Below are 20,422 nucleotides of genomic sequence, written 5' to 3'. Positions count from 1 at the left end.
GCACTGATTTCATGACTGTCAGCTCTGAGCTTTCACGGATTCAAAAGTGTTTGAAGGTAATTTCATATATTTTCCTTCAGTATCATTAAGGACGCCAATGCTGAAGAGAAATCAATACTTCAATGTGTATAAGTGTCTGAGGGTCTTCCTCCAGTACATTTCTAACAGAAAAGCTTAACAGTTAGTACTCCTGAGTGTTTGTCACAAACTTTCTTCAATTTTTCTCCTTAAAATTTTTGGTTTTGAAACTGGTTGATTGATGAGCAACAAAGCAGCATTTTCTGAGTGGAACTCGTTTGCCCTAAAATAAAATAAAATAAAAAGTGTACTTTGATGAACCATGTATCAACTTTATTCAAATGAGTAACCAAATCCAGCGAGATGTTTATAAAATCCTGTATATGGAAAGACAGAAAGGGATGGAGTTCTACTCAGACTGAGAAAAGGAAATCATTCCTTAAACATCTGTTATTCATCAACCATTTAGACTAGCGAGTAAAACTCAAACGGCTCCTGAAAGAAGAAAAGAGCAGCTTGACGAGTATTACGGTACAGCGTAGCAGTCCGCATACAACAACGTCCCAATCACAGACAAGAATTTATGCAAGCTGTTCTCTTTACCGTAACTTTTCAACTATTTGGTCAAGGTCCTAAAAGTCCTAAAAGATCCTAAAAGAAGTCCTAAAAGAAGAGAAGATGAGCTTTCCCGGCATGATCTCTGACTCTCTGACAAAAAAAAGTCCAGGTGGCCTGTATGATACATGGCTTATAAACTTAGATGAGGGCTGTCACTTTAACACACTAATTACACGCCCTGACCTCCGTCGTCTTTTCTTAGGATCATGCCAATCTTTCTCTCTGAACTACCGTGACACATCCTCATTTCCAGCGTGAGCTGCCTGAACTTTTCTGACCTGTCTCACCATGCCTCTGTCATCTCACATCTTCTCCATCCATCCATCTCAGCCTTTCCCCTAGGTTTACAGGCTTTGGGGGACGGTGCCATCTTCTCTACAATTTTTTACTGTCCTAGAATTCAAATTCTTTGTTTAGGGACCTTAAGCAAATATGAGATTAAAACGTGATTAATTAAATGAATTAATTTTAAGTCCTGCAATTAATTGGATTAATTTTTTCAACAGCACCAATTCAGACATCAACTTTCGACAATGAGACCAGGTGCAGGTGTTGTAGCCAGGTTAAGCTCCTGTAACCCTGTTTTATTCTGTGCGACTCATGTTTGACTAAATTTTACATTTTAAACACAACTTTAGAAAATAATGTCTCATATCAATGAAAGACGAGAAATTTAGTGTGCATTCTTATTTTTTTATTTTTTTTCTACTCCGTTTCTTTATTTTCTTTGCAAAATCCAGTCCAACAGTGTGTAATCTGTGACATAGACACACTGTTCACTGCTCTGTTTGTTCTGGTCTGCATTAATGTTGGCCCACTCAATCACAGTATTAGCAGCATTCTGGCAATCTGTTCCTCAGTTCATTTATACAAACAGTTTCTTCCCGTTTTTCAGCCATAGTTTAGGCACGCCAACAAAAAAATTACAACTCTGGTACAATTTCTATAAAAGCTGACAAAGAGCTGGTTCAAAATGCTTTTATTAATCTGAAAATGGTAAAATTACCTCTGTCAAAGGCGTTTTAAAACAACTGATATCAAACTGAAGAAAAACAGCAGTGCTTTTTTCAGCTCCACATCTGATTAAATCTTTCTTCCTCGTCACCGTCAGATTGTGACATTTCCTTATATCAGTCCTTAAACAAAGCCATATCACACAGCCTGTTCTGTTTAGTGTGTCATTATTGCACCATCTATTACTTTGTACATATCGCTGTCATAATCTACAGTCCTCTGCTTTTAGTATTTGTTTCTGCCTTTTTTAATTTAATTCCACACTGTAAAAAGACAGACGTCAAATTACCCAGACCTCTCCCTGTGGATTAATACAAGAGTTCGTCCCATAAAGCCCGTTATCAGGGCTCTGACCCCAGCAAAGGTCTGAGCATGGCCTGCAGGAGCCACATAGCCGGCCTTAGATTGCTGCCATTAACCAATCAGAAGCAGGTATTTAACACAGCTGACTGCAGGTCTTAGTCTTGATGTACTTTGTGTAACCCAGAATTCAAAATAGCACATTTCATCATAACACCAACTTTCAGTATTGACTTTCATCTTAATTTTTTATGTTACTTTCAGAGTTTGTTCGATAAGAAGTTGATAAGTTGGTGATGAGGTCATAGATTTTAAAGGTTAACCTGGAAAGTTCCTGGTTACAGAAGACTGTGAGCTGCAGCTCTGTAACATGATAGACTACATTATCTTTGGTTGAGACCTTCATAGTGGAATGTACAGTGTGACACAATCAGTTCAGTCCAGTTAAATTTAGACTGTTTTTACCTTGGGGAGCAGAAAAAGCCTCTTTGATCAGAGTCCTTTGACTTCTCACTTTGTCACTTTGAAATGATTGAAAACCAGTTAGTTAAGGTTTAATATGTTTGGTGAAGACCAGGCTTCTGACCAGAGATCAGGTTTAATGTACATTGTAATCTCTACCTGAGACAGTCATGAACATCAAACTGACATTTGTGTAAATGTGTTATTAATGCTTATGGGCGTCTGTGACTTCAGGTGCCACTCTCGCCATGCGAGCCGCTCCACTGGCTCTGGATGACATGTTAGACTGGCACCAAACCCCGCCCACTTTTGGCCCCGCTCCCGGAGGCTTCCGTCTGCGGCGAGGAAGCCGGTTCACCTGGAGGAAGGAGTGTCTGGCTGTGATGGAGAGGTGAGGAGGAGTCTGGATGCTGTGAGGGGGCTGTGGAGAAGATGGGGGTTAACTGAACGGTGAAAATGTTTTTAGTTTAATCTTTACCTCTGTGTGTGTGTGTGTGTGTGTGTGTGTGTGTGTGTGTGTGTGTGTGTGTGTGTGTGTGTGTGTTTGCAGCTTCTTCAGTGATAACCAGTACCCTGACGAAGCCAAGAGAGAGGAGATTGCCACCGCCTGCAACGCTGTGATTCAGAAACCAGGTAGATCAGAACAGAGTTTATTGAGTTGATTCACAGCACATACGTAGAACTTTGAACAGAATCCTGACCCTGTACTTTCCTTTCAGCTCTTAGGTCAGTGGAAACTTGACAGTCTAAGCTTTGTCTTATTTCTCACAGGCACAAACAGCAGCTCTTCAGGCGTGTCTTTGGTTTCAGCGTAAAAAGTCAAACTGTTCAACTATAACTACATAGAAATCTATAAAATGTGTCTGGCTGGAAATGTGATTCCCTGATTACTGAGGGGATTTACATCATACCACAGGGAAACACTGTGGAGCATTCACATTGAATCAGTGTTATATTTAACCTCATGTGACTGAGGATCCTCCGTCTCTGGGTTTGTGTTTGTGAGGCTCAGTCACATGACAAGTTTATATTTTACTGTAGTCACAGACGTTATCTTACTATCTCGTGATCTGTCTCTGTATTTTACACCAAATGTTGATATTCAAACCTGTTCCCTGCATGTTGTCAATACGTTGTTTTCTCATTGCATAACCAATCACCTTAATTTATGCCTGGGGCTGTCTCACACAAAAAAAAACAAAATGTGAACCAGGATTTAGACAATAACATGACCTATGAGAGCCCATATTAGTTGTTAAATCCAAGTTTACTCATTATGATTTAAAGAAATAAAGAGGTGTTGTTGATCGAATTAGATGATATAGGATAAAGAATAATCCTTTTCAGATCTTTGTTTGTCACAGTCTTCCAGAGAAAAAGTTTAGTTGATTAAAAGTGGTAAAGGTAGAAAATGAGGGTCAGTAAATATAATATTCAATAATGATTGTAATCATTAAATTAAAATTATTCTTATATATTCCGTAATGAAATAACGCTTCATTATCACACATGGTGCACTACACAAACTGAAATCTAAGCAAATATTTCTTATTTTCAATAAAAAATGTCTGATTAGCCTTAAGATCAACCAAATTCACCTGACAAGTTTAGAAAATATCCAGATATAAGATATTACATTTAAAAAATGGTTAAAAAATGTACTCCTTTAGTTTCTCAAAATAAGAAAAATGTGTTAATTCAAAATCCTAAACAAGTACATTTTTTAACCCATTTGTTCTTCTCATATTTTATATCTAGACATTTCTCTGGACCTGTCAGTCGAATGTGGCTCGTATCAGTTCTAGTTAGACAACTTTTATTGAAAGTGAAACATAAATAGTTGCTTGATTCCAGTTTTTGTAGTGTGTGTTGCATTTTGATAAGACTGAGATCCAATAACTCTATAAAATTGAACATTGCAGAGGAAATGGTCGCACTGGTTCATGTCATGGCTGGAGTTCTGGCTCGTTAGAATTATGTTTGGACATACATTGAATTTAGGACATACATGTATCTTTCCCACATACATACTGTAAATATGACCCAGGTGTTCCAAAATAAAATACATTTAGTTCAGGATTTCTAGCATGTGACGTTTTAAACTCTGTCTTTTTAACATCTACTTGGCAGGAGGACAAAATGTCTTCTATAAACTGCCCAGCCAAAAAAAGTCGCCACCAAAGAAAAAGGTCACACACTCTGATGTTTCATTGGACAGATTTAGCTTTGATTACAGCACACATTCGCTGTGGCATTGTTTCAATAAGCTTCTGCAATGTCACAAGATTTATTTTCATCCAGTGTTGCATTAATTTTTCACCAAGATCTTTCATTAATGACGGTAGAGTCTGATCACTGTCAGTCAGAGATCAGTGAGGCTAACCAGAGAAAAAATGCTTAAATTGGCCAGGGAGCATAAAGATTGGACTCTGGAGCAATAGAAGAAAGTCATGTGGTCGGATGAGTACAGATTGACCCTGTTCCAGAGTGATGGGCCATCAGGGTAAGAAGAGAGGCAGATGAAGTGATGCTCCCATCATGCCTAGTGCCTACTGTCCAAGCCTGTGGGGGCAGTGCTATGATCTGGGTATGATCTGCAGTTGGTCAGGTCCAGGTTCAGCAACAGTCTGTGCTCAAAGAGTGAGGTCAGGTGACTGCCTGAATATACTGAATGACCAGGTTAGTCCATTAATGGAGTTTTTCTTCCCTGATGGCACGGCCATATTCCAAGATGAAAATGCCAGGACTCATCAGGCTCAAATTGAAAAAGAGTTGTTCATGGTAGAGCCAGACCGATATGGGATTTTTGGGGCTGATGCTGATACCGATACTGGGGGCAAATAAATAAATAAATAATTTACTGTATATGAACACAAATCATTATAATACCCATTAATTCAAGACAGAGTCAGAACACTATTAAATTAAAACAAGGAACTTTAATTATAAAACTGTCAACATAAGAACTGTAGTGTTAACCAATGATAAATAAGAACAAGCTGTAAACACAGTAATAAATAAAGAAGTCAAACTTCAAACACAGTAAGTAGAAAAAAAAGTCAGGCTGTGAATACACAATGAGCAACTTACACAACGTTAAAACATCGTATTATAGTCTTACAGTAGATAATGGTGGACATGTGAAATAACAGTACCATTTATCTCTGTTTATCTCTCAGAAAAGCAACTAAAACGACGTTAAAACGCCGTTCTATAGTCTTACATTACATAATGGTGGACGGAGGGGCAGGCACTCGGGCAGTGTGCAGCTCAACACACAAACACACAGGAACAGGAGTGACAGAATCTCCACGGAGCAAAATTTTTCATAATCGGCTACATTTTGGCCGATGTTGATTAATCGGTGACTGGCATAATCAGACCGAATAATCGGTCGGGCTCTAGTTTAGGGTAGAGAATGACCGATTATCGGGGCAGATATTTGGCATTTTGAGGCATATCGGCATCAGCCTTTTTTTTAAATCTGACAGCCCATAAGAAACAAATTTAAAACTGCATTGTTGCGGCTCTGATGCAGCCGCTCCGCTGTCTGCAGTCACTGCTCAGTCCCCAGCACTGCCCCACCCACAGTACCATCTGATTGGTTACAAGCAGAGCCATGGCTCTGGAAACAGCCAATCAGCAGTGCACGTATTACAGTTATTGCAGTTACATTGAAATTTTGGAAAACTTTATTTACTGTAGAAAACTTTAGCTTTTTATTTTATTAAGTTTTCATTTAACTTTATAAAACATGCTGCTGAGCCTGGGAGCTCTTTAATAAACTCATGCTTGAAGGTATTTGAGTGAAGTTAAGTGTTGGAGTTTGTATTGTTGAAAATTTTGACACTGATATTTGCACCTTGACTGCAAATTGATATCGGCTTCGAATATTGGTTATCGGCCTCCTTGAATACAAATAATCGGTATCGGTATTAGCCCAGAAAAATCCATATCCTTCTATCGCTACTTTAGGGAGCATGAGTCATCATTTTCACACATGGATTTGCCACCACAGAGTCCAGACCTTAACCCCATTGAGGATCTTTGGGATGTGCTGGAGAAGGCTTTGTGCAGCGGTCAGACTCTACCATCATCAATGAAAGATCTTGGTGAAAAATTAGCGCAATACTGGATGGAAATAAGTCTTGCAACATTGCAGAAGCTTATCAAAACAATGCTACAGCAAATGCGTGCTGTAATCAAAGCTAAAGGCGGTCCAACAAAATATTAGAGTGTGTGTATGTTTTTGAGAACATTACCAGATTTCAAGTGTTATCCTGTGTGTGATGTGATTGTGTTACAGGAAAGAAGCTATCAGATCTAGAGAGGGTAACATCTCTCAAGGTCTACAACTGGTTCGCCAACCGACGCAAAGACATCAAGAGGCGCGCTAACATTGGTAATGTCTTCCTCTGTCTCTAAGCTTATGCGTGTTGTTTTGTCAGAACAAGTGTTTGTTTTCTGAGTTGTTTGCATAATATGGCCTAGCGTTACAACGGAGATGTGATTAGAAAGTCACAGGTATTCACTAAGAACAGATCATCAATTAATCACACTGTCTCTTCTGGCTCAAGCTTTACCTCACGCCTCGGTACTAATGAGATTCAGCACTCACCAAGTTTTACAGCTCTGTGCTTTTTTTACTTTTTTGGTTATTTCAAAATTAATTTCAAGGTGACATTCGGCTTCATGACACCTCTGCACTGCAGTTTGGGAGCATTGAACTTTGATGTGATCTTTGTTAATCAGCTTGTGTCTTTTTCTGTCATCTGCACAAATCTTACAGGAGCAAGTGCATAATCCTTTTGTTAATCAGGCCCTCTGTGCGTTAGCAGAAAGGTCAGATGAAGTGTGCAGTCTCTAATAATGTCCACTCCTGTATCAAACAGCCTCAGAAGTCTTAACCCCAGATGTTTTTTTTTCTTAAAGGAACAGTGTTTTAAAGTTTCCCTCTTCCAGATTCTTGTGTCTGAGTGAATCAATGAACACATGAAACAGATTCCACTCCTTACAACAGATCTTTATTGACCCTCACCCATCCAACACACACTATTATGTTCGGTGAAGAGTTTCACACACTCTCTAGTCTCACTGAAGAACACACACACACACACCTGTCTGCACTCTGTGTGATTTTCAGTAGTAACAGGATGTGGTCCTGCAGTGAAAAAGCAGCTCCATTCAGCTCAGTTGTTGTACAGTCTTGTTGTTGTACGTGGTCGATATGCTATGATAAGGTTTGTGTTTTTGAAGAAGCAGCCATCTTGGAGAGTCATGGCATCGAGGTTCAGAGTCCAGGAGGTCAGTCCAACAGTGACGAGGTGGATGGCAACGACTTCCCTGACCAGGTAACCCAGGTGATGACAGAGTCTCTCCTCCATAGTGACAACGTGATAAATACAGGAGTCACTGTGCTCTTCAGGTGTATGAATGAATGAGTGACATTATGCTTACACAGTGACACAAAGAGTTAAAAATGACGACCTGCTGGCTTCTTTTTATTTAAATAGTTACAGTTTTCATTTATTTCAAATTTCAATAAAGTATCTTGTGGAAAAAAGACAGAGTAAAAACCAAAACCTATTTTGGCAAGTTTCTGTCCTAGAAAAACAAGTCACATTGTAACTCCCCACTTACTACCACCTTCAACAGGCCTCCAGAGGGCTGGCCAATCAGAGGAAGGGGGTTTGTGGAGCAGAGAGTCTTAAAGAGACAGCAGCTCAAACAAAGTGTTTCAGACAGAGGTTAAAATAAAGATTTTCTAAAACAGCAGTGAGAGAAAAATAAGTTTATTTCTGAGCTATAAATCATGTGAAGCTACTACAAGGGTGCCACAGGGACAGGATGAAACCATAAACGCACCCTCTTTAAAGTGAAATAAAATCAAGTTCAGGAAGCAAAGGTTGCTGTATGTTTCCTTTGAGTAGAGATGTTTAAAAATAGAAGATCTCTTCTAAAGGGTCACAGGGTGAATCCAATCTTTCTGAGAGATGACCAAGAAACCCTGAATAAAAAGCCTCAAAGTCTTCTGCTTTATTTTTTCAATCTTATATCAAAACAATAAACATTAAGCTATTTCTTTTCTGATGCTTTGTTTAATCTGAACACTTTCTGGGAAGTCTTTTAAATTGGTTGTAGAAAAGTGAGAACTGTGTTTGAACATTTGTCAAACTTATTTTGAAGAAGTCAGATGACTGTGACTCTGAGCACTTTGACCGTATTAAGACTGGAGTGTTGTGTAACACACACGTCTGCGCTTTCACAGGGCTGTGAGGTGTCCTTATTTGACAAGAGAGCTTCAGCCAGACACTTTGGTTTCAGCCGAGCTGACCTGTCCTCTCCAACCCAGGTACAGTCCAAACTCACACACACACGCAGGCGTGTTGTCAAGGTAACAGGCGGCTATTTATGAAGAAAAAAAAAAAAAAGAGCAGCCGGTGCAGGCGGCCCAGAGACAGTGTTTTCAGCTTGAGTGACACATTTAACCCAGTGCCACTACATGCATGTTCGTCTCGTTAGTTTTTGTTGCTGAAAGTGTTTTTGTTATATTTCGTCAAGTCTGCAACATCATGCCTGACTTTTTATTTAGACTTTATTTTTCATCTGGGAAAAAGGTTTGGCGACGAATATTTTTTGTTATAGTCTTAGTCGACAAATTAACACTGATCCATATCATAGTTTTTTGGAGTGTGTTGCATAAAGCAGCTGATAATAGTGAATGTTACACTCAAAGGAGTCCTGATTTCCCAGGGGGGACAGTATGAAGTCCAAGAAACACAATACTTCCTCTTTTACACGTTCAACACTGTCAGTGTTTGGGTCTGAATGAGAATGGGTTAAATGAAGCAGAGCTGGCCTCATCTGCAGTGGATGGTAGCTTTTCTGCTGCTTCATTGTTTGGCAGAGCTGCCCGTGTCTCCCGGGGCTAAAACACTCTGTATACTAAAATCCCAATAACTTGAAGTATCCCTTTAAAGAGAAGAACAACTGAAATAAGAAAAATCTCCTCTGACGCCCCTTTTGTTTCTCACACAGGTTCCCACTCTGCTCCCCAGCTGGTTCTCTGCTCTGAGTAGAGGAGCCTTGTCTGGACAGAGAGGTGCTTCTCTGATTGGTCGCTCCCTCGTTTCAGGGGCGGGCCCCCAGGCGGAAGGTGCCAGACTGACAGGCGCGTCCTGGTCCCCTCCCTCACCTGCCCTTCAGGAGGAACCCACCATCCACAGCGAGCTGTCCGAGTCCCAGGACCCAATCAGTGTGGAGAAGGCCGCTGTCAATCAGGTGGAAGGAGCAAGGTGCAGTATGGGAAACGACATCAAGACGGAGACGCTGGAGGAGGACTAAAAGGCGCGTGGATGATGTAAAGTCGGGGTTATGAATGGAACAGGATCAGAGGTGTGTTTATATGCAAACAGATTTTATAGGAATGTAACACGTGAAAAAAAATGACCAAAAGTCGAGTAAACTCCAACCCTGAGATACCTCCCAACCCTACCTCCAACCACCAACCTGCTCTGCTACACTCTTTTAGGCATTACTAGTATATTAAATAATGCTAATACTGATGATAAACGCTCATTTGTTAAAGTTGTCCTCAGACTGGGAGATGTAAAATGCTCAAGTATCAACAGATCAAAGACAGAAAACTAAATTATGAATGATTTAATCATGACATGTGATAACATGTTTTATCTCCTCTCAGAGTCTTTGTTCATGTGCATTTCTTGAGCCTTTTAAATCTTTCGTCCCGCACTGTCTAACAGGACATGTGGCATTGTACAGATTTCTTTGGAAACCTTGTTTTCACTTCAGGATTTATCTGTGGATGAAACGTGGTTCCAATAGTTTCAGGGTCTTTCACTGTGATCACAACACAACTGAACAGCCTCAAAAGAGAAATATATGAACTTCAGAGTTAAGTCCGTGCTAACTGATGTAGCGCATATCATCGCAGTTGATTACATTTTTTAATGTTTGCTGTTAATTCCTTCCAGTGAGAAGAACAGCAGAATAAGCTTGGAGTCATAGAGGTCACAGCTGTTTGCTGGAGTTTCTTTGGGCCTGAGATGATTTAAAGGTATATATATATATAAATATAAAAAAACCTCCTCATACACCACACTCGTGATGTGAGCTTAAGATATGGAAGCAAAGAAAGACCGAAAAACATTTTGCATTTTGTGAACAACTGAATACTTAAATATGATATTTAAAAACCGAATCATGCTGGTCTGGAAACAGAACTATCTGTGGAGTGTTAGGAAAAAATACCTTTTATTGTTGCCCCAAAAGAGTCAAGAAAAAATGTCTTATTTTAAGATATTTAAAAGACAAATTGTCACCTAAACTGCTTGAAAAGGGTAAAAAAAATGAGACACTAAAATCTGCTAAAATCAGTGCTAAAATCTGCTGTTTCTCGAGTGTACTCCTAGCTCGGGAAGTACTGGAAGTCACAAGCCAAAAAAGTAGTTTTCACAGCAGGTAAAAACACATTTACAGCCTGTTCCTAAAACATCTCTGAATTGGTCATTTCAGTATCGGCACGCAATTTAGGGGAGTGTGAATTGTTTTCTAACTCAGCAGTGTAGATGATATTAATATTGTGACTTCGGCCAATCAGAGGCACAGCTCAGCTCATGTGACTGATGGTGCCCTAAAGCTGTAAGTGTGGAGACTGGAAGCCCAACCCACTTCCAACATGGCCACAGACGGGTGATGACGTTGAGACCATGGCTGTTTTCCAAACTGCCTACTACACTAGCAGTGCCTACTATTTGGCCAAAATTCAGCCAGTTGTAAATAGTATGCATAAACTTGCACAGTCTGCAGTGTGCCAAAAACCCCCAGATATCCTACTGATCCATGAAATTCTTCAATAAAACTTCAATAAAACTTCACCAATGTTAGACGGTCATTGAGATAAAAGTGAAGTGAAGTGATGTGAAAGAAACAGCGGTACATCTTGTCACTTCTAGTCTTAAAGAGGCGTTTACTTCAACCAATTCAATAAAGCCCATATACACCCCTGATTCACTTTTTTAAATCATACGTGGATCATTTGGATGTGTTTTTCCATTGGCTGTAAAATAAAAAGTCAATCTCTTCCAGATTTATTCTAAAAAAAATATTTAAATTTTGGTGAAAGATTGAAAAACAAATATGATGATTTTGCTGTGATATGATTAAAAACAAAACTTCAATTGCAAGATTTACCCATTTTAAAGTAGCATACTACAAAACAGACCCAACAGAACAGTCAGACTACATACTACATGCTAAAGCAGTAAGTAGTATGCAGTGCCTTCTACATACTACATTCACATGTTGTATGCATTAGGCAGTTTGGAAAACAGCCTATGTCCATTTATTATGTAGTCTCTGTGCTATCTTCACATGTTGTGTCTGTTCAGTCATTTGCCTAGAAATTGGCGAGGGCTCACTTTAAAATTTAAGATGTTAACTTTCAATGTCTGAATCTGATGCCTTGTTTCTGTTTAGATTTTAATTTTACTTCACTTATTATTTTATCTGGTCTGGAAATGGTGGGGATAACCAGATGAATCTAAAAAATAATAGATAAGAAACAGGCGTCTCAGCTCCAGCTCTGCAGCTCCCAGAATTGAACTGAAATGATTTAATTCTTTTACAGATGCCAGAGAAGATCTGCTTTTAACTGAGAGAGTTGCAGTCACTGCGCTGCACTGCGAAGGAGCATCCATGCTCATACTGAAAACTAAGAAAATTTTATAACATCATCTAGATAAAAACAGATCAAGCTTTTAAAATTATCAGTGTCACAAAGCTGGGACTCTTTTAACCAGATGAGTTCACCATATCTTAGGTCACCTGGAAGGATCTCTGTCCAGTCTGACTGCCCTAGGCAAACATTTATCTGTTTCACTCCAGTGTCATTGTTTCCCCAACAGAGGGCATCTGTGTCGCATCATGTCCCGTCACACAAACCCTCTGTGGTAAATAAATATCAAAATAGAGTATTCAGCTGTGTGTAAAATCCAAACCAAACAGCGTCTTTTTGCTTCCATTGAAAAAACGAAAAAACTCACTTATTCAAGAAACCGTCAACATATGAGTGAGTGCTGTCATTAGTGCCCTTTCACCCCGTCATCAGGCGATCAGAGGGTCAGAACGGATGATCACTGTGAGACGATCTATAATCATACAGATTAGGTCTGTTGGAGGAGTTCTAACAGTGAAACTGTTCATAGATGCTACAGGTGTTAGAGTAAAGTGAATATATACTCAGACCACACATGTATGTATGCATATACACACATACATATATACAGTATATTATATAAACTGTGTGGGTATATATATGTACCCTGATCCATTTCTATCTACAGTATATAGACTTATTAGCTTCAGATGAGAGATACTATGAGTGTTTCTTGGTGTAAGGTGAGTGAAGCATTAGCCAAAGTATTACGTTTGAATTTGTTGTATTTTCTGAGTGTATGATAGTCATGGCTGGACGTTCTAGAGACGTGCTTATCAGAGACGCATCAGATGTGTCAAATTATTGCAAACTAAATGCATTTCTGTTTGAGGTATATCTGTGCTGGATGTACCATGTGTTCTAAACACACTGTCCATATTTAAAGTTATATTTGAAACGACACTTTACGGGGTCAGTATCATGGTGCTTTCTGTCCAAACTGTTTGAACGTTTCATAGATCAGGATTTAACGGACCAGAGAGGCAGAACAATGAGACAGAGGCATGTGGAAAGTGTGTAGTGTTTAGAAAAAAGTGTTTTAAGCTAAATGATTAATGTTTGATTGCACTCGACCAATCAAAGCAAAGTCAAAACAGCCCTTGTAGAAGTCCTTTTCTGCATTTGTGTACACCTCCATCCTCATGAGGGTTGTGAAATGTTTTCGTCTTTAAAGTCTTTTACAGAGAGAGAGTTCTTCACCAGAGTCTGACAAACGGGTTGGATGAGACAAGCTTTGTCTCTTTTTAGAAGAAGAAAAACAAAAACGCTATTAAATGACAACTCCAGCTGTAAAGTATTACCAAAACACTTGTCGTCTGGACGAAGTTGAGGATGTTTGAATGCTAAAGCTAGATTTTTTTCTCTTTGTTTTTAATTAAAAAGCCATAAATCTTCAATCCCGTTGTACTTGTTACAATGAAAATAAAGTTCTATCCTATCCTAAACAAAGCAGGGACAAACTGTTCACCTTTTAAAAAATCTTACTGCTAACATATAAGCTTAATAACATCAGGCAGAATGTGCCACACTGATGAGAAAGTAAAGCTAAACCACGTGGAGTCATTTCCACCTGCCTCTTGAATATCTGAAATAACCACGCCAAATTAAGTGGATTTAATGTATTTTCTGTCAAACACCTGAGAAGTGTTAAAAGTGTCCTTTTTAGCGGACTTCTACAACGGCTGTACACACACATCACTGTACACAAACTGATCCAATAAGCTAATCAGATGACAGCCAGCTGTGACGCGGCTTCATTCACATGGGTCATAGTTCCTCTTCACCAGGTGCTCTACAGGCTAAGCTACTAGTTCAGAGTTAACTCAACACAAATACCTCACTTCAGCCCCACAGACATAAGCTACAGCCGCAGATTCCTCCAGCTGCTTCAATGTGAATCAGAAATCAGATACAAAATTCAGAGGAGGAGAGGAGAGGAGAGGAGAGGAGAGGAGAGGAGAGGAGAGGAGAGGAGAGGAGAGGAGAGGAGAGGAGAGGAGAGGAGAGGAGAGGAGAGGAGAGGAAAAGAGAGGAGAGGAAAAGAGAGGAGAGGAAAAGAGAGGAGAGGCCGCAAAGATCTTCACTTGCTCATCTGACTCAACAGAAACGCCAGTGTTGTTTATCAAAAGGGAAATTCCTTCTAAAGTCGATAAAGGCCAATAAAGATCAGGATTGAAAGAAAAGAGGAAATTCCACTCAAAAAAAAAAAGTTTATTCCGCCCTCCTCTGACACAGTCCCTTAAAGGTGAACTTTTGTTTCCTGCTCATCCTGGTGAAAAACTAACACAACTGCTTGGTGTTGTTTCAGACTGAATGTTTGAGTTTTGAAGCTTTTTGGTGGAATGTCTCTTTAATTCTACGGCAGCAGAGCTGTCTTCAGTGTCCTTGCTTTAAGCATTTATGAAACTCTGAGGTATTATTAGTCCATTATGTAGCTTTTTGTTATCGGTGTGAATTATTTGCAGCAAATATCAAAGTCTTGTCTCCCACTAAGGGATGGAAAAAGCTTTTTATTGTTTATTTTTTATGGTTTGAATCTGCCAAGCAGAAGCCTTTCTGAAGTGAATCTGTGGATTCATTAAAGACAATGTGCTGTTTTGAGATTATTTCAGGGCTTTAAACCGTTGCGGTCGCTGCCTTCATGGTTGTCTTTAAAAATGTTCTGAGGCAGCAGATTGATTTGATGTGAAACGCAGTAGTTTATACTGTAAGAGTCATTCGTAGTTACTTAAGAGCCGAAACACCAGAGAGAAAAAAAAGGGATGAAAATGTAAAACCACGAGAGATTTAAAAAGAATAAAACAAAGTGTAAATGTTGCACATGAGGCTGCTGTCTCAGCTTCATGTGTCAGTTATGATGTTTTGGACGTGTTGAAACATGAAGCTGACTTCACTAATGCTTATTAACGAGTCGAGCTGTTAAACGGCAATAATCAGCCTCAGTTTGGTGACTTTGTTAAAACGTGTCAGAATGATCAGAAACAGGAGTAAGAAAAGGAGTAAAAGGCTCTGATGTGAGGGGTCGTTTATTCAAAATATCAACATCATGAGGTGTAACGTGTACAACAGCCAACATTTGATCCTTGTGTTTTTATCTAAAGATTCTTCAGTTTGTTTTTCCTGACTCTGTTTCATTTCACTTTAAATTTATGACCTTAAAGGTAGGGTCTGCAGGAATTTTGTATTTTGTTAGTAAATACAAATTCAAACTGGGCTCCTCCTCCTTGGCTCAGTGCCAGCGGCAGCACACACCCACAGCCTCTGACCATGACTACGTGAACACATTCACTAACTAGCCCAGCAACCGCCTGCAGCATCGTGTTTCTACGTGGGAGAGACTCCAGGGCCCTGTTCTACGAAGCAGGATTACTGCCTAGCGAAGTAGCTTTGAGGATAGGTTCCGGATTCCCTGTTCTACGACTCGGGATCACTCCACAGCGAGGCGAGTCTCCATGGCAACGTGCACTGAACGGCTATCCTGCTCCAGGGCAGGTTAGGTTCCAGATTGAACTCGCGGACTTTAAAAACCCCGCCCACTGACCAATGAGCCCTCACAAAAAAATGGCTTGTCCGTTCTTAGAGGATCCCGTGGACATCGAAGCCCGACCCACTCTCTTTTTCGGATGACCACCTTAATGAAAGGTACCGGTTTTCCAGGGAGGGGTTGGTAGTACATGACACTTTCTACAGGTAGTTAAAGGGAATGAAGAACTCTTCCCATAATAAGATCTTTAATGCCAACACTTCTGTTCCATGACAATATTTTATTGGCCGTATTAAAATTGTGACAGGAATTCATGTAGGGCTCGTGTGGGCTACATATCACACAAAAAATTTAAACACGATAGGAATGAACAAATGAATAAATTCATCTAAGAAATATGTTACATGTTACAGTAAAAGTGCATGTTGAACAGTGCTATTTCAGGATGATAATGGTACAAAAGATTTTTTTTTTTTGCACTACACCACTACACTTACGCATTTAGACTGTCAGCAATTTTCTGCCAGCTTTCGTGCTTTAGCAGCGGCGACGGTGTTGCTTTTAACGTTAATTACATGTTTCAGCTCGTCATACTTCCTCATGATCACCTCCTGCTCCTCCTGTGTGAAGTATGCGGTCCTTCTCTTCCCGGCCTGCTCTGACGCTCCAGACTGCTCCATGTTCGCGATTGGTCAGATGCAGCGGGCTCCGCCTTATATGTGTGCACGCGCCTCATTGCCTAGCTGGATCAACTTAATAACCAGCATTGTAAAACCGTGTAGCGAAACCGCCGGCTATCGCGCTCAGTTCAGCGAGGTAGCTCCAAGGCTATCTCGCTAGGCTGAACTTTCTTCGTAGAACAGGGCCCAGAGCTGGGCGTCTGACTTGGCATGTTAGCACAAGCTAATCAGGAGTATTTGACACATACTTGCTCAGCAGAAAGCAAACTTGCATTGCTCTTCATCCTGAGCTGCTCTCCAAGTGCCCGAAAGCGATTGAAAGTGTAGTCAAGCTTCACCCTTGTTTAGTGAAAAGCTTATCTGTTTGGCGTTTGGTTTCACGATGGTTGTTTTTCTTTCTCTGTGCTACGTCCACTATCGTAGCTGCTCGGGATAGCTTCCTCCACTCGCTAATCAACACTCAAAGTCACTTGCAGAGTGATTGGCTGAGGTAACCACGCTTACTCTCCACCCAGAGACGCTCTGAAACTACTATAACGTCAAAATACAGGCTGAGGAGGTGGCTGAGGCAGACAGACACTGACACATATTTGTAGAGGCCTAGAACTGACAATTGAGCAGAATTGTTCCTGTAAAAGTTGGCATTTTATTTTTTAGGAATACCCTACCTGCATACCCTACCTTTAATTTGACTTGCAAGTTGAAAGAGTCAGAGTGCTGGAAAGTGAGTGAGTTTGTCCATCAACTTGAAATGCACATTCAGACTTTGTTCAGTAAGATAGAAACATAGAAGAATATGAGTAACAAAAACAACAATAAAACTTTTGCTCTTCCAGTTCTCTTCTGAGCAGACGTACATCCATACGTTTCATTTTCTCTGTTTTTAATTCCAATCATAACAAATTAATTTTTATCCAGTAATCTCCACATGAAGCCTGTTCTCTCACAGATTTTCTGGTTGACCAGACAATCTTCTAACTCTGGGTACTCAAGCTTTCACTATCTCTCTCACAGATGAGATCTCAAGAAACACTGAAATGAATTCACTGTCAGGGTAAAACAGGAAAATAAGACGTCTGTATGCTCGTCTGCCCAGGTCTTCTGTAATCTTCAGACTCCTCATGAACTCTGTGTGTCTGGAACTGATTCTGTTTGTAGTTTTACCATCTGCCTTCATTCCTCTGTTGCCTTTTTCTATTTTATTTTGAAAGAATCATCTTTTGGTCCTTCACAGGGACAAAGCAGACTGTTTCAGGTCAGATCCAGGTCTACACTCCTGTCCAACACGTGCACTTTCTGCACGATTTCAGTCTTTGTTGTGAATTGGTGTCCTGCCATTTCAATGGTCATTTCTTGTGATTATGACGGTTTCAGAGTTCATGTTGATGACGGTGTTCTCAGGTCTGTAGAGGATCTGATCTGATCTGAGGTCTGCTCTGTGAATGAAGAGAGGGGTGTGCTGTTTCTGTGAAGATGATGCAGTTTGACGTTTGAGGACTTTTATTCCAAAGTGTTGTTTTTATGTACATGACATTTCAGCACAACATGTAAATGCTCCATAATCAGACAATGACTGTAAATACTTCCTGAAAAGAGAATCCAGTTCAAACATTTATCATGTATCAAACTTTTCATTTAAAAAAAAAAAAGAAACTTCTAAGTGGTTAACGTTTCATTTGGCTCAACAGGACGTTTGTTTTATTGGTCTGACATGATTTCTACCCTCTTGTTCTTCTCTATTTCAAGATTTAGTGCCTTTTTTGGACAGTAGACTGTTCTGTAATTGCTGTGTAGAAACTCTACATATGCCTTTTGTTACTTTTTCATCTGTTGGATAAACCTTATTTGTTATTTTTAAGGTGTGTTTTTATTGATATTCTATTTACAAGGGAATAAAAACTGATCCATGCTCTGTGAGTCCTCTGTTGTTTTTGTCTGCTTGTCGGCCAGGATCAACAATTTAAATGTCATAGTTTTGGATCCTGGGTCATTTTGCCTTGGCCCGTTAGTCTGAAATCTTTAAAGAGCTTGATGGAAGTTAATATTGAATGGCTTTGAAAGCAGTACAAGTAGTGCTGAAGTGGATTAAAACAAAAAAAAATTGCAAGAGTTGAGTGTTCGTGGTAGGTTGTAAGGACCCAAGCCCCTCAGCAAGCTGCTTATACATGAAAATATTTCCCTTTTTACCATCACTTGAACTAAATGTTGAAGGTTTAGCTCAGGGGTGTGCAACATACGCCTCTAGAGCCTCATGCTGCTCTTTGACTCTGGTAGTGGCTTTCTGTAGCTTTGAATAAATATTTTTTGTTGATGTTACAAAGGATATTAATCAAGCACAAACACCCTAACCCTATCCCCAAAACACACCAACCCTTAAGCCTGCTACCTCTCTACTTTACCTTCAGCCCACCAACTTTCCTTCTACCTGTGGCTAACCTCAAGTTGTACCCCCCTGGTAAGATCACTAAATTAACAAAAAGACAAAGCTGGGAGAAAATACAGATTTTCATTCTGTGTGAATGGATTTATTTAACTGCCAACGTGACGGCTTAATCTACTTGCTCAATGACAAGAAATCTGCAGATGCTAAAAAATAGCCATGAGAGCAACATTATCAATATAGGCTGTTATCAAATTCAAGACTTCATTTTGTATTTCTACACTTTCATTCATTAAAAAATCTTAATGTTTGGATAATTATTCAATATATTTTAACTATGTTCAAGATTTTTATACACATATGGCTTTTGTGGGCCTGGAATGACATGAATCCAAGTGAGATGAAGCAAAATGGCTCCGTTGATTGTAAAGGTTGCAGACCCCTGGTTTAGGTTTGGAGAGGAGGCTTCACAGGGACAGAAGCCTGTCAGGCACTGTCCTAAAAGTATGAAGCTCTGAGTGAGGTGGTAGTTTGAAACCCTCAGTTTGACCTGTTGGTACGGTCACTCTGAACTCTAAAACACGGATAGCTCTGTAGCAGTCAAAATTCTATAGAAGTTGACTCATTGGTATAGAACAACCATGACGATCTTGACTGTAAATTGGTCCGGGCTTGGGACCGTCAACGTGACTAATGAGACACTATTACTTTTATTTGCAGAAACCCAACATCAAGACAAGATAAGGATTCTGATCTCATCTTAACCCACCATGATAACAGACCTCTGCAGCATTTAGCAAGTTACAATGGCAAGGAAAAACTTTAACGGGCAGAAACCTCTGACAGAACCAGACTCATGTAAGACAGACGTCTGAGGAGCCTGTGTTGGAGTTAGAGTGTGTGTGTTCAAGTGAGTGTGTGTGTCTCACACACACACACACACACACACACACACACACACACACACAGAACCACACAGCCGGTAGTTCGGTGCCGTGGCGATGGTTAAGGTGAAACTTATGGGTCCAAGACAGCAGGCGGTCCACAGCAACAATCCAAAGCCTTGGCAGCTGGAGTCGGACAGGTCCACAGCAGCAGGCCGTCCACATCACTGATCCAGAGGAGCCTACAAGACAAACTCAGAGCCCAGAGAGGTGTATGGTTAGTAACTATAACAGGACATTAAGACTAGAAGTTAAACCAACAGATAAAGGAGGGAGGGTAACAGAAGCTCTGTGTGTTAGTTTCCGCTGGACAGTCTAAACCTATAGCAGCAGAACTAAGAGCTGGTTCTTAACCTGATCCAGCTCTAACTAAAAGCTTTATCAAAAAGAGAAGTTCTAAGTCTACTCTAAGAGTAGGGACCGTGTCTGTCCCCCGGACCTCAAGTGGTAGGTGGTTCCAAAGAAGAGGAGCCTGATAACTAAAGGTTCCACCTCCCAGACTACTTTTTATTTTAGAGACCCGATGAGCAGACCTGTGTGCTGAGAACACAGTGACCTGGACGGATAATACGGAACAATGAGCTCTTTAAGACAGGATGGTCCGATGCCATTAAGCGCTTTGTAAGTCAGGAGAGGAAATTTAAACTCTTTTCTAGATTTTGAAGGTAACCAGTGTAGAGACGCTAACACTGGAGAGATGTGCTCTCTACTCCTGGTCCCAGTCAGTATCTGAGCTTCAGCATTCTGAACCAGCTGAAGAGTCTGAATGGACTAATCAGGACGGAA

The 20,422-nt window shown here is 40.2% G+C and overlaps 1 protein-coding gene across 7 annotated transcripts in view; it reads left to right on the top strand.

Annotated features, from left to right (window-relative positions):
* LOC141787694 (homeobox-containing protein 1-like) overlaps nt 1-18,197 on the top strand; it is a 33,138-nt gene extending 14,941 nt beyond the window's left edge. The window contains exons 5-10 of one of the 7 annotated variants that reach the window (XM_074666321.1): nt 2,647-2,803; nt 2,963-3,045; nt 6,719-6,814; nt 7,675-7,763; nt 8,681-8,764; nt 9,451-18,197. In XM_074666321.1, the coding sequence (XP_074522422.1) occupies nt 2,647-2,803; nt 2,963-3,045; nt 6,719-6,814; nt 7,675-7,763; nt 8,681-8,764; nt 9,451-9,756 (815 nt within the window). In that variant the 3' untranslated portion in view covers nt 9,757-18,197. Of the gene's footprint in view, nt 1-2,646; nt 2,804-2,962; nt 3,046-6,718; nt 6,815-7,668; nt 7,773-8,680; nt 8,765-9,450 lie in introns of all 7 variants that reach the window. The other 6 variants (XM_074666318.1, XM_074666320.1, XM_074666317.1 and 3 more) reach the window with 6 other exon arrangements.
* The last annotated feature ends 2,225 nt before the right edge of the window (nt 18,198-20,422 follow it).

This window comes from Halichoeres trimaculatus, unplaced genomic scaffold (genome assembly GCF_033239565.1).
Source record: "Halichoeres trimaculatus isolate MK-OKI-2021-1 unplaced genomic scaffold, fHalTri1.1 fHalTri1_scaffold_3, whole genome shotgun sequence".
Lineage (NCBI taxonomy): Eukaryota > Metazoa > Chordata > Actinopteri > Labriformes > Labridae > Halichoeres > Halichoeres trimaculatus.
This window is presented reverse-complemented; position numbering and strand designations above follow the sequence as displayed.